This window comes from Mus pahari, chromosome 4 (genome assembly GCF_900095145.1).
Source record: "Mus pahari chromosome 4, PAHARI_EIJ_v1.1, whole genome shotgun sequence".
NCBI classification, from domain to species: Eukaryota; Metazoa; Chordata; class Mammalia; order Rodentia; family Muridae; genus Mus; species Mus pahari.
In genome coordinates, this window is record NC_034593.1 from 52,612,219 (window position 1) to 52,626,373 (window position 14,155).

Sequence of the window (14,155 nt, forward strand, 5' to 3'; positions counted from 1 at the left end):
TTTAGATCCATGTCCTGCTTTTCTGGTGTGATGGTGTATCCAGGACTTGCTATGGTGGGAGAGTTTGGTTCTGATGATGCCAAGTAACCTTGGTTTCTGTTTCTTCTGTTCTTACGCTTGCTTCCTGCCATCTGATTATCTGTAGTGCTTGCTGCCCTCAATATATCTGATTGGAGTCTTTCCTTCCTATAATCCGAGTTGATTCAGGACTTCTCAGAGTCCAGATTTCTCTGTGATTCTTTGATTGTGGGCTCCTGTGAACCTGAGATTCTGGGTGTGTCTGAGTTCTTGGCAGTCAAGCTCCTCTGAGATACTCAAATACTAGTGTGACCCAGCTCCTGTTATCCTGGGATCCTGTTGTCCTAAGATCCTGTGGGTGTTACAGTGTGTGGAAGTGGTGTCTCCTTTGAGGACTGTGGAGTTGTCTGGTCTGTTTGAAACCAAGGTAAACCTGAACTGATTAAAAGGAGCCTGAGCCTCTGTTCAGGAAAGGCTCTGGTGCCCTTGTTCCTGCTGTCACAGGCCTGTCACTATTGGATTGGAGCAGCTGTTGTGTTCCACTCACCAGTGATCCTAAGACTGCTTGTGCAATCTGCTAGGGACCATGGGGGTGTCCACCCAGTCAGTGCCCTAGGTGACCAGGTGCTGATGCAGACCAGAAGGGATTTGTGCCCCTGGTCAGGCTGTTTCTCTGCTGCCCTAGTGCTGTCTCAGGTCCCGTGTGTGATTGGATTGGAGCAGAAGTTATGTTCCACTCACCAGTGAACCTAAGATCACTTGGGCAGTCCACTAGGTACTGTGGGGGTGTCTGCCGAATCTGTGCTCTAGGTGACCCGGTGCTGGTGCAGACCGGAATCACAATTTAGATTTCAAAGACAATAAAAATTTCGATTTTTCTCATGTGAAAGCAAAAACTAAAGTTCTTTATAATATAGCCTTGAGAAAATGAGTGTATCATTATACAATTCATATGGTATTTTGAAAGAGTTTTATAAAATATCCACACATAATCTTGTGAGGCTTCCTTCCAAAATAAAATTAGGATATAAAAATCTGGAGTATTATCACACTGTTTGTTTTATTGTCATTTCATTTTTTTTTCTGAGACAGGGTTTCTCTGTATAGCCCTGGCTGTCCTGGAACTCACTTTGTAGACCAGGCTGACCTTGAACTCAGAAATCCACCTGCCTCTGCCTCCCAAGTGCTGTGATTAAAGGTATGCGCCACCACTGCCTGGCTTGTCATCTCATTTTTATACTGATATTATTAAAATAAAAATACATAATGTTTAAAATTTTGTCTTGTTTTCATAGGCCACATTATGTGATAACATAGGACTTATGAAATATGAAGATGTACTAGTAATTTTTGCATCAATTCACTTTACAAAAGCAATTTCAGATGAAAACATTACAGTTATTGACACAGACTTCCGTGACATCCCTGTTCGTCTGTACTTGCCAAAAAGGAAGTCTGAAAGACAGAGACCAGCTGTGATTTTTATTCATGGTGGTGCCTTTGTCTTGGGAAGTTACAGTAAGTATAGTTTTATATGTGTGCTATTGATATATTCATATGGAAATAATTTCTGTATACCAATGAGTTGACAGACATTTGTCAGTACAATGTTTGCTTGAGTAATATATGCATGGTTCATAGTTCACGTTCTGTTTTAGATAAAAATTGGTAGTAAAACAACCAAGTAGAAACAAGATGGTTTTGTTGGACATTTGCATCTTAAATTAACATATTGATATCTTAAACTTGAAAGTACAAGTAATATACTTGTAACTTAGAGTAAAATAACCTAATCACATATGTTACATAACATTTATTATGATGTGAAGCAGGAATTAACTGTTAGATATGAAATAATATAGTTGCTGCCATACTATAGCTAAAATTTTTTCTAGTTGTAGAATGAGATATAACAATATTGAGGATTAGAAAACAAATCATAACTTTGTACTAAAATTATAAAAATGCTATAAAGCTGAATAGTCAGCTCTTGCCTGGAAGTGAGTGTAGTAGCTAAGACAGAGAGACAGACAGAAACATAAACACATACCATTTTAGACTTTCGATGACATGCATTCTCTACTCAGAAAAGTTTGGGATATTGCACTTGACAGATGTAACAGACAGTGCTCCTGTCCTCAGTGAACCCTCAGCTTAATTATAATATCCAATATTTTGTCCTCATAATTTGTGAACATTTTAAGATAAGCAAAAAGGCCACTGTGGAAAGCTGGGCAGCCAACTCAGTGAACATGTTTCAGATAGGTATTATCTTCCCGTTTTAGTGGTGAAGAAACAAAGAGATTAAGAAATATTTTCATTCCAATGGTTGGCTGCAAGCATCTGCATCTGTATTGGTCAGGCTCTGGCAGAACCTCTCAGGGGACAGTCATATCTAGCTCCTGTCAGCAAGTGCTTCTTTGCATCAGCAATAGTGTCTGGGTTTGGTGTCTGCAGATGAGATGGATCCCTTTGTGGTGCAATCTCTGGATGGCCTTTCCTTCAGACTATGCTCCAGCAGAGAAAGGAGTTAGGGGAATAACTAAAGGAGATGAAGGACTTCTTAACCTCATAGGAAGAACAACAAAATCAACTAACCAGACGCCCCAGATTTTCCAGGGTCTAAACCACCAACCAAATAGCACTCATGGCTCCAGCTGCATATGTAGCAGAGGATTGCCTTATTTCACATCGATGGTAAGGGAGACCCTGGAGGCTCCATGCCCCAGTTAGGGGAAAGCTAGGGCTATGAGGCTGGAGTGGGTTGTGGATTGGGGTGCTCCTTCATAGAAGCAGGAGGGAGGAGGGATGGGAAAAGAGGTTTACAGACAGGAAACCTGGGAAGGGGAATAACATTTGAAATGTAAATCATATGTATATATACATTTTTAAAGGCCCATAGTTAGAAAGAGAAGAAAGCAAAGGAACTCTGAGCAGAATCCAGGGGATTAAGGCTTCTACAGAAGGTTGAAATGGCCACATCTTAGAAGCAGTTAGGCCCTCTGTTTTGTTCCAGTGACATTTTGAAATTTCCAGCCAGTTTCAAACTTTACCTGCTTCTTATGGGATATAAGTGCATGTTTGGTGTCTCCCAGCCCACCTCTTTCTCTTTCCTTAATGTTCTACACTGTCTGGAAGTTACCGGCATATTACTTACTCCAGTTTTCATTCCTCTCTATTATATCCTGGGGAAGACATGTTTATTTTTTGGGCAAGATGAGTCTCTACTTCCCTAGGAATTATAATTTCTTTCAAATCATCACCTCATTTTTTTCTACCTGCAATTGTATCCCCTTTTTGATTCCTAAATATGTAGTTTTCTCTGCCTTGACCTCGGTCAGCTCCCTGTTGTTAAAATCATTTCCTAATCATTATTTTCGGGGATTTATTTCTATGTTTTCTCTTTCTTGCCACTTGATTCTTTCTTAGAGCAGTATAATCTAAAGAAACCACTGTTCTTTTCTACTCTGTTAGCTTGCATGAAAGAAATTTCTGTGTCTTTCCTTTCCCCTCCTTTACTTTATCCCTTCATTTGCAACTGCAACATTAAAATAAGAGATAAGCTAAAACCATGCTGAAATAAGTTAATATAAGTTAATTGTTTATACATTACCAATATTAATATTCCTCACATTCCAGTATTTTATTCTTTAGTCGTTGGTTGCACGTTTTCCTCTACTTTACTCTTTATTTTCCTCCAATCTAGACCCCATGCCCATCCTATTGATGTGGGCTGTTTCACATCTCTAACCTTGTTGCTGGACATAAGTTCAATCAACTCAGCTGCAGACTGATTTGCATACCTCATCATTAGTGAATCATGTGAATACCTTAGCAGATACAATTACATCACTTACTCAAGGAGTAAACGGAAAATTAAATAAAACTCCCAAGAACATAAGAATGGCAAACTTTCTCCACAATGACTACCATGCTCTCCTTTTTTTTGTTTTTAACAGTCTTTCAGCCTTCTACACTTTATGAGATGTTCTGGGCATAAATTCTGAGCATCCTCTTGTTCCTCCCCACACTGCGTAGACTATCATTTAGATTTATCCGTATTATTTCCTGTCAGGTGGCCCATCACCATTTTGTCATTTATACTACCTTCTTTTCAACCTACCATGTTGTGAAAATATGGCCACACTGATTATTAATAAATATCTCAGAAATATCATCAATTTGTTGATGAATCCTATGTCAAGTTTTGAAGTGTTGACCTCTTACTCACTTTTTGTTACCTCGTCCCCTTACTGTCAGTGCTACCTCTAACATACTGACCTTTCTATCTATGTTTCTCCAAATGTTGAGAATTCTCAGTAAATTGTTATGCATTTTACTAAAGTCACATATCATGTTCTCTTGTTCATTTTCTGGCAATTATTATTTGTATGTTTAATATGATGAATGCCATTGTATGCTTTGCACGTGAATGGGTATATGTTGCTAATTAATAGAATAATTGACATTAAACATTTAATTCTGTTAAAATTTTAGGAAAGTATTTTCTTTTTCTACCTCCTTTAAGTATATAAACTATTTAGCTATCGTTAACTTTTGTAAGAAATAATAAGTGCAAGAGCACATTCTTAATTTAGTGAAAATTAAAATTCTCAGTTATATGCAGAAAGCTAACCTAAAGTTTACTTGTAAATTTATTGAATTGCCTGAACTTATATAAATATGTAAGCCTCTGGCAAAAAAAAAAAATAATACCTCACTAGTTCTAACTAAATAATATACACTGTCTTACATTTAAGTTGATATTTCATCATTGAAAACCTCCTTCAATAAATAAAAATTAGAGTGAATCTCTAAATTTGTGAAAATTATAATGCTGCCTACAATGTTTTCTTCGACACAATTGCAGGTTTTCTAATAGTTCTACCAAGAGTTTTATGGAATATGTTGGTAATGAGTGGCAGACAATCTTTTTCTTGAGCTCTGACAGAAAGTTGCCTGTGACAATAAAAGTGATTACTGAGTTCCAATCAATGGATCAATCAATCATTCAATCAATCAGTCAGTCAGTCAATTTGTCAACCCACCAAACACATTTCACTTCTAGCACATTCATGACTGTTTCTGTGTTTCCATTGTTTTTTATTTACAGTGAACCACTTTATATCTATTCCTTTCATTTCAGAGATATCAGCCTATGATGATCTGAACAGATGGACAGCAAACAAGCTTGATGCTGTTGTTGTGGGAATAGAGTAAGAGAAAGACAATACTTCTTACCATAGTCCAGGCAGAGCTGTCACCCAACCAACAAATACACATATCCTATGGGTTTTTGTTTATACTATTCTTTCTTATAATTTTTATGTCAGTGTGTCTACAAAGTCATCAGTATTTATTTTGATTTCTGCCATTTTAGATACTAGAGTGAGGCCAGAATAATAAGCATATTTTTAATAGAGTTATGATATCTCTTAGAATATTAACTCCAGGATTCTCAAGCATCTCATTTTTTCTGCAAGTAAAATTAAAATTTTCACTTTATGTACAAAAATGCATACTCATTATATGCTTGAGAGATTAGGTTTTATTTGACCTGTTTCTAAACACTATGTGAATTTAGAGTTGTTCTTGGTTCTAACTAACCCTATTAGGTAAAAATATTTGAATAGCTTGAACTTTTCAATATATTATCCAAATAATAAGAATCAATATTCACAACAAACTTTTGCCAACACTTACAATAATATACTAAAATGTGAGCAAATACATATTACTTTAGGGCTTAATATCTACCCACTACACTACTGAAATATTCACTATTACGACTGAAAAATTGCAGTGTATCTTACCAGTTCCATAATGCAAAAATGCAAAAATAGACTTACAACCAATATCGGAAACCCTTAACTAAAATCTACTCCTCACTTTAAGACAGACATTACCAGTGAGTTCAGGTTAATTGGTGAGACTTAGGATTCAAAATAGGGCCAACCTCGCAGGTTATCAGTTGGTGAGTCTGAGATATTTCCTTGCATAACTTTAACAAGGGTTTTGCTGTGGTTTCGTTTGATTTACCTCTAAAGCTACAGGCTGGCTCCTCAGTATCCATTCCCAGCTGCCCTTGAAGACTGTGTTCATGCGATCAAGTTCTTTCTCCAGGAAAATATTCTTGCAAAATACAGAGTGGATCCCTCTCGCATCTGCATTATGGGAGACAGTTCTGGGGGTGCCTTGGCAGCAACAGTGACTCAACTGGTATGTTGTATGTGTTATATATCTTTTAATCCTAAAGCAAAAGAAGCAATGTTTACATTACTTTTATACTGTTATCTCTGAAGTTTAAATTAAACAAGTATGATTATCCATTTTGCATGATATTACTTTAGAAGTGACTTTATTGCCTAATGCTAAGGACAGCTTTTAAAATCCAACACTTTTAGAAGGTCGGAGGAAGGTTCAAGGCATTGAATCAATGACTATGTGTTTGCCAGCTTAAATTCCAACACTTTTAGAGGGTTGGAGGAAGGTTCAAAGCATTGAACCAATGACTGTGTATTTGCCAGCTAAATACTATACCAAGGACTATGCAACTTTCCCTTTTAAAGTTATTGTTTCAAAACAGGCTTCTGATAAGATTTCATGAACTGGTCTGTGAGCCTCCCAAACCAGAAAATCAAGAACCAAGTATTAGAAAACTGTAATGATAACCCTGGCTTACCTTGACAATGTAGACAAAAGTTCACCAATTTTTTGAATTGCTCTATTCATTTCAATACTGGATTTTTGTTTTGATTGTTGTTGTTCATACTTACTGAATTTAATTAGAAAATCTATGAAGAATTTTTCAATATTTTTGTATAATTATAGGTGAAGAATGTGTTAGAGAATTTATCCTCTGAAACTAAACAATCAACAAGAAGCAAATGGGGGAATCACTTATACTGGCCCCTGGAACATTAAGTGTATCACAGCAGCAAATGCATGGCAGTGGTAGTTGATTATAGCTGTAGCACTAGAAGTGTGAGCCTTCTTGTTCCTATCTCCCAAGTCAAGTAGTCTGGGGACATAATTTCTGTTACCTACCTTCATTTCTACATATTCCTCGTTCCTTCTTTTGAAGTCTCAATGAATATAGAGGTACCTCCACATTAAATATGAATATTTCTACTGTAATAAAGCTAAATCAGGATATATTTGAATTCTTGATCAAATAGGTAATATTTTGAAAGGCAATTTAAACCCAATAGATCATTCAAAATCCCACAAATGCTTTTGTAGAAGAAAATGAGTATTCTGTACCCTTTTTATTGTATAGACTGACTTCTTCTTATAAAGGAGATGTAGTCTCAAAGTTTGTATTTGTTGAAATTTACTAAATATTTTGCTTTTTCTTTACTTTAATCTTACTATCCAACCAGTAATATTTCTCCTTCCTCAAGACTAATTAATTTATTTTATGAAAACTATCCCTTTATCAAACTATTATAAAAATCCCAATGAAATGCCATCTTCTATAACCTAAAAACAATCAAAAATATTCTTAAATCATTTAATGTGTTGTTTGGTGGGGCCATCAGTGTACAAAAAGGCTCTGTAGTAGGTTGTGGCCCTCTAATAGAAAAACACAAGTAGATGTACTCGAATACATAAGATACATGTTTTGTGTTGTAAATAAACATAACAAAACTATTTAATTTATTAAGTGCAAGGAGTTTCATGGGAATCCAGTTCTTTTCATATTCAATCTTACTAATGATGTTATAGTTCAGAGAAACATTGTTTAACACTGTTCATAGACACTTGATATGTATATATGATATATATATATATATATATATATATATCATATATATATATATATATTTATATTCCATTTCATAGCCATATTGACAATGATCTTATTTTACATACAGATGATATGTCTTTCATTAATCATAAATTATAATATTTTGCTGTATAAGTATAAAATGCATGCAATGGTGTGCTCTAGGGTATCTATTATGAATGGGAAAGAAAAATATCTCAGTCTCTGCTCTTATTAATGTCTCATTTTTCTTAAATATTTTAATATAAAATAAAAAGGCTAAATTAAAGTTTAACCATGTTGTTTCTCAAGTATTATCATGTGTGCTAACACACTTGGGAACAGTACTTCTGCTGCATGTGAAAGAGTTTTCACATGGATTTACCTCAGTTTTTTTGTTTTTTTTGTTTTTTTTTTGCTTTGTTTTGTTTTGCTTTGTTTTGTTATACTTGCCAATGGATTTTCTACTAGTCTGAGAGGCTGCAGTTTATTAATAAAATTCCCATTCCAAAGGAGGCATTGTGAAGAATAAGGGCCATGGGAAAAAAAATCTTACCGAGTTTTTTTTTTTTTTTTTTTCCTTCTTGAACTGGCATGACCTCACTTCTATTGTGCTGCAATTTGGATTTGGTCAGATGGTTAGCCTTGTGTTAAGATAATGAGATTTCATGTAATTCTCTCATTTTGCGTAAATCATTTGCCTCTATGAGATCATGGCCTTGAGAGCACTTTCATAGCTTGAAATTTCCCAAGTATTGGCAGCAGATACAGTTACCATTGCAGAACTGCTATAGAAGAAGGTGCTATTGAAGTACTCATGTTCACAGGTGACATTTAGGTTCACTGCTGTGGAGTGTACAGGAAGAAAAGCTGCAGACCCAGGGCTCCTCTTATTTCTGATAAGAAACAGGCTTCATATCCTTTTCTGATCTTCTAATTATCATAAATTACTCTCTGTGTTGTCTATCACATCATGCTACTTACATAAATGTTAAATGCTTTCTAGAGCATGCCAAGTTCCTTTACACTTTATTTTATGTGTAACTATGGCAATTATATTTCATTATATTTGTAGATTTTGCTCATTATGTTACTCAGCTCAAAAATTCCTTTAGGGAAATTAGACATGGCAACTGGGAGACTGAAACAAGGGGACACCGTTTTCCAAAATAACCCTGAGATGTTAAACAAGATTTTACAAAACACACACACACACATACACAGACAGACACACACACACACACTAGCTGAATTTTTAAAAACAAATAAATGTGAAAAAAATCCAATATTATAAATAAAAATCTTGTAATCCTCACTAAAATGCTACTGATCACCTTCCAGTTTGTTTGGCATATGTGTGAATACAAGTATGAGCAAAAGAGTGTATATTGTTTCTATATAGATGAGAGTGGAATAGCACTCTCATGTCTCTAATACTGAATACCATTGGAAAATTCACTAGAGTTTCAGATGAACTTATTTACCTCTGGCTACCAAAATGAAGTTGCAAGTCCTTCTGTTTGAAAGCTATTGATTTATTAGACTTCATTCTATTTCTAGCTACAGAATGATCCAAATTTTAAAGGCAGAATTAAAGCTCAAGCCTTGATGTATCCTGGCCTACAGCTGCTTGATACTTTGCTACCTTCTCATCAAGAGTATCAACATGGTCCAATTCTGACCAGGGAGATGGTAATTAAGTTGGTGTGCCTATATGTGACTGAAGACAAAGTTCTACCCCAGGCTGCACTGAAAAATGAGCATATGCCAACAGAGTCAAGACACCTGTTCAAGTTTGTTAACTGGAGTGACTTTCTTCCTGAGAAGTACAAAAAGAACTACCTTTACACTGAACCAGTTCTTGGAAAATTGAATGCTTCCTATCCATTACTTGTGGATAGCAGGTTGTCCCCTTTGCTAGTCAATGACACCCAGTTACAGAGTTTGCCATTAACATACATTGTCACTTGTGAACATGACCTCTTAAGAGATGATAGTCTCATTTACATCTCACGGCTTAGAAATGTTGGTGTGAAAGTTACTCATGAGCATATAGAGAAAGGAATACATGGAGCCCTATCATTCACCAGAGCTCCAGTATTTTTAAATTTAGGATTCAAAATAAGAGATAAGTATATTAATTGGTTAAAAGAAAATCTATAAGTCAATAAACATGTAGCTGGGTAATCAATAAAGAAATGTGACAGTTTTATTTTGAACTATTGTATGACAAATGGGCACAAAATTAACTGACTTGTGGATAAAGCTTCCTTTCAAATTGAATAAAGGTTACTTACTGTATATGTGTATTGAAAAAGTTGCTTTGCTTACTTGATCTTAGAAATACTGTTAAAATAGAATACTTCATTATTCATATTAATTTCTATTTGTGGTGAAAATTGTACTTTGAGTAGTTAAAAATATCAGAAGAGTGGAAAAAACTGTGTTTGGCTACATGCCATCCTTTTTTAGATGCTTTATGGCAGACAAATTTGGAATGTATTACATGAAGAAAACCATTCCCAGTGAACTGGAAAGGAGTCATGGGGCCTGCATGTGTTGGCACATTGCTCTCCAGCATCCCAGTGGCAGAGAGGCATCAGGTAGACAGATATCCGTGAGTTTAAGACCAGGTTGGTTTATGTAGCTAGTTCTAGGACAGCCACAGCTGTTTAGTAACATATTGTTTCAAAAAAAAAAAAAAAAAAAACAACAACAACAACAACAAAGGAATGAAAAGAAGTGTAAAGGAAAACAACCACGAATGAGGAGAGAGCGTGATAGGTACAATTGAATTTGTATGGATTGAGTATTGCAATGTGCTATGGCTTTTCCAACCATGTGCTCTCTACCATTAGCATAATCTGCTCAAGGTGAATTAAGTTAGTTGTTGTTTACACTCACTCCCCATAAAATTTCTATTTGGCTTTTCATAAGAACACTTTGTATTTTGGAGGAAGTTAACTTGATCATGAGCTGTTCCTAAAGATTGAACATTTATGCCTTAAACTCTTGTAAGATCAAACTTGATGGAGACCTATGGAGATTTTATTTATTGTGGGACAACGCCTCTTAATGCGTGATGGTGCCCAGACAACTATAGATTGTAGGTAGAATTATTTAAAGTATTCTTTTGAATTGTTGAATGAAACATTGTGTACACAGAGACTGTCTATTCAGAGTTATGTGAGTTGATGATCTCCAGACATGCTTGCTTCCCTGTGATGATAGAACACATATTTGTCTAAGTACCAATCCACTTGGAAGCATTAAAATCAATACTAATTTTCTGAAGTCTTAGTGAATCTGCTGCTTGTGTATGATTGTTTGACATATTTGGTGCTATTTTCCTAACGCTGAATAAACTTTGTACAATGGAAAGTAAGTGTGTCTTGTGAGTTTAGTTCATAATCCAATTCTCATCTCCAAACATATTTTCATTAACGTTTTTCTGCAGCTAGAGGTATTTTGTTCATCATGAGTATGACTGCTTCATTGGTGTCTTAGATTTCACCACATGAGCATTTCCCTTGCCATCCAGACATGAAGCTGTGTTAAGAACATCAGGAAAGGTTGGCTAGAAGATTTCTTTGCTGTTTTCTGTGAAGCTATAACATCATAAGTAACATTAATCTGCTTGTTTCATTTGTGAATGAGGAAGAGTATTGTCATGATATCAAACCACACTTAATGAAAATTGGTTGTCTTCATGAAGTATTAATCACCAATTGAGGGAGAATTAGAAGGACATAGGAAGATATGGAAAGGGAATGAAGGTTCCTCAGTTGACAGCTTTTTGTTCCAGAAGATATTTGAGGAAGATACTTGGAGAGGGCCAGACGAGAGTATTTAAACATAACCAATAGAAGAAAGATGCGGACTCAGAGTCCCATAAAGCACCAACACAGAGCCTCATTGGCAGTCTTCCCACTTAGGGAGATAAGAGGAGTGTTCGAAAATATATTACTTCTCTTTCTCTGTGGTTTGGGGTTATGTCATTTCTTGATGTTCAACTCTTTATTATTTCCATGGGATGGGTTTTGGAAATTCCCTAGAAACAACATGCACCCTTCTCATAGTATTGGATTTTTAGTCAGAATTTGAGACATACTCTACTCTGGATTGCTATACCTAACTGAAAATTTCTGAGAAGGAATTAAAAGTGGCTAGAGTAGTCTGTCTGGTACTCCCAGGGGACCTCATTCACCCCAAACATTAGTACCATGTTCATACACTTCATCTTTACCAGGGGCAAGGAGAACAGCAGACTGGAGCTGATGGGATGATGGGCTTTGATCCTAAAGCTAAGTGAAGAGCTCTCCTGAAGACCATGAATGGGGCTTTATAGCCACTTTTCAGCCAAGCAGCATTGCATACTGAACACCAATGTACCAGTTATCATCCAGGGAAGAAATATAGGAGAGGGCAGAGTCCTTCAGCATGCATGGGAAAGGCCCAATGGGATGGTCTCCTCTATGTTTGACCATGCTTATCTCTTGGACCTTTGTACTATGACAGAGATAAGTATAGTTATCACATAGTAGGCTTGCTAGTATAAATGAAGAGTTTCTAGGCTTCCTATCTGTTTATTGAGCCATTCTACCAAGGGAGCAATACTTGAATCTACCCTGAAGTTTTCTCAAGTGGAGACATGAAAAATCATTCAGAACTTTCATTGAGCTTGATTTGAGGAGTGCCTGAAATTCAAAGGCAGATGGCTAAGAGTGAGACAGAGGAAAAGTTCTGTATGTAGAAGAGTTCACAGGGTGCTGGTATCCCAGGGTAGGAGTGGCTTAAACTATTTTTCTGGAACTCGCATGGCTACAACAGGCTTGCCCTCACACTCCCTAAACGGATTTAATAAAGAGGGATGAGTGTCCTGCCTTAAAACTTTACCAACAAAGTTCTCACTCATCCTGCACCTCAACTTACCATGGACTGCTTGAGGTATGTGATATCTGAGCTGTGAGAGAAGGTTCTGGGCTGATAGGAACATCATAAACACTAACTGTATGGCAGAGTTGGGATTCAGAGGGCAAGAGCTTGCTTGACATATCAGAGGCCCTGGTTTCTATCACTAACTCTCAAAAAACAAATCAAACTAAGATTTCTGTGGCTATGAGAAGATCCTGGCATGGGTTGAGAGGTAGCTGGTCTCTTTTCAAGCTCTGAAGATTATGACCCTGTTGCTGGCCTCCGTGTTTCCCAAAACATAGCATTTTCTGACAAATATTAGTGAAGAACACAGTTTCAGGAAATTCTCTAGACACATGGAAGAACACATTAGGTATAGTAGAAACTATCCACGCCTACACAGTAGAATAAAAAGGGTCATGCCACTTCGCCCCTTCTTAGAATTGGGAACAAAACTCCCATGGAAGATGTTTCAGAGACAAAGTTTGGAGCTGAGACGAAAGGATGGATCATTCAGAAACTGCCCCACCCAGGGGTCCATCCCATAATCAGCCACCAAACGCAGACACTATTGCATACACCAGCAAGATTTTGCTGAAAGGACCCTGAAATAGCTGTCTCTTGTGAGGCTATGCCAGTGCCTGGCAAACACAGAAGTTGGTGCTCACAGTCAGCTATTGGATGGAACACAGGGCCCCCAATGGAGGATCTAGAGAAAGTACCCAAGTAGCTGAAGGGGTCTGCAACCCTATAGGTGGAATAACAATATGAACTAACCAGTACCCCCAGAGCTTGTGTCTCTAGCTGCATATGTAGCAGAAGATGGCCTAGTCAACCATCATTGGGAAGGGAGGTCCCTTGGTCTTGCAAACTTTATATGTGTTGGGGTCTCTCACCTCCACTAACCACTCTCCCTCTAAACATTATATTGTGCCCCCTGCAGACAGACAGGATTGCCGCTAAGAGTACCTCCCCAGATCTCCCAGAATGCAGCGTCGTCGTCATCACCGCCCACTGTCGCCACCGCCCACTGTCGCTCGGACCAACCACTAACGTCATCACCGCCCACTCGTTTGGACCCGCCTTCCAGACACAGCTCCGCTCATGATCGGACCGTGAGCCATAGAGAGAGACAGAGGGACACGGGGGAGGACTGAGGGTCCTTCCTTGTCCAATTAATAAAATAATGCTCTGATCAGCGCAAACCGCCAGGGCATTCATTTCCTTTCGCAGATCCATCTTCTTTAGGATGTTTAGCCCTTCAGTACGAACCCAGAGAGTGCTTGTGCGCACACAGAAAACCACATATATGCCCTAGTACAGGGGAACACCAGGGCTAAGAAGGGGTAGTGTGTGGGCAGGGGAGGGGGGGACTTTGGGAATAGCATTTGAAATGTAAATGAAGTAAATATCTAATAAAAATTGAAAAAAAAGAAGGGTCACACACTGGGGTTC

The 14,155-nt window shown here is 37.3% G+C and overlaps 1 protein-coding gene across 1 annotated transcript in view; it reads left to right on the forward strand.

Annotated features, from left to right (window-relative positions):
• The window catches only part of LOC110320992 (arylacetamide deacetylase-like 2), a 12,734-nt gene extending 2,785 nt beyond the window's left edge, over window positions 1-9,949 (forward strand). Inside the window, exons 2-5 of the mRNA XM_021197070.1 lie at window positions 1,314-1,536; window positions 5,165-5,234; window positions 6,066-6,237; window positions 9,347-9,949. Coding sequence (XP_021052729.1) covers window positions 1,314-1,536; window positions 5,165-5,234; window positions 6,066-6,237; window positions 9,347-9,949 — 1,068 coding nt within the window. The remainder of the gene's footprint in view (window positions 1-1,313; window positions 1,537-5,164; window positions 5,235-6,065; window positions 6,238-9,346) is intronic.
• The last annotated feature ends 4,206 nt before the right edge of the window (window positions 9,950-14,155 follow it).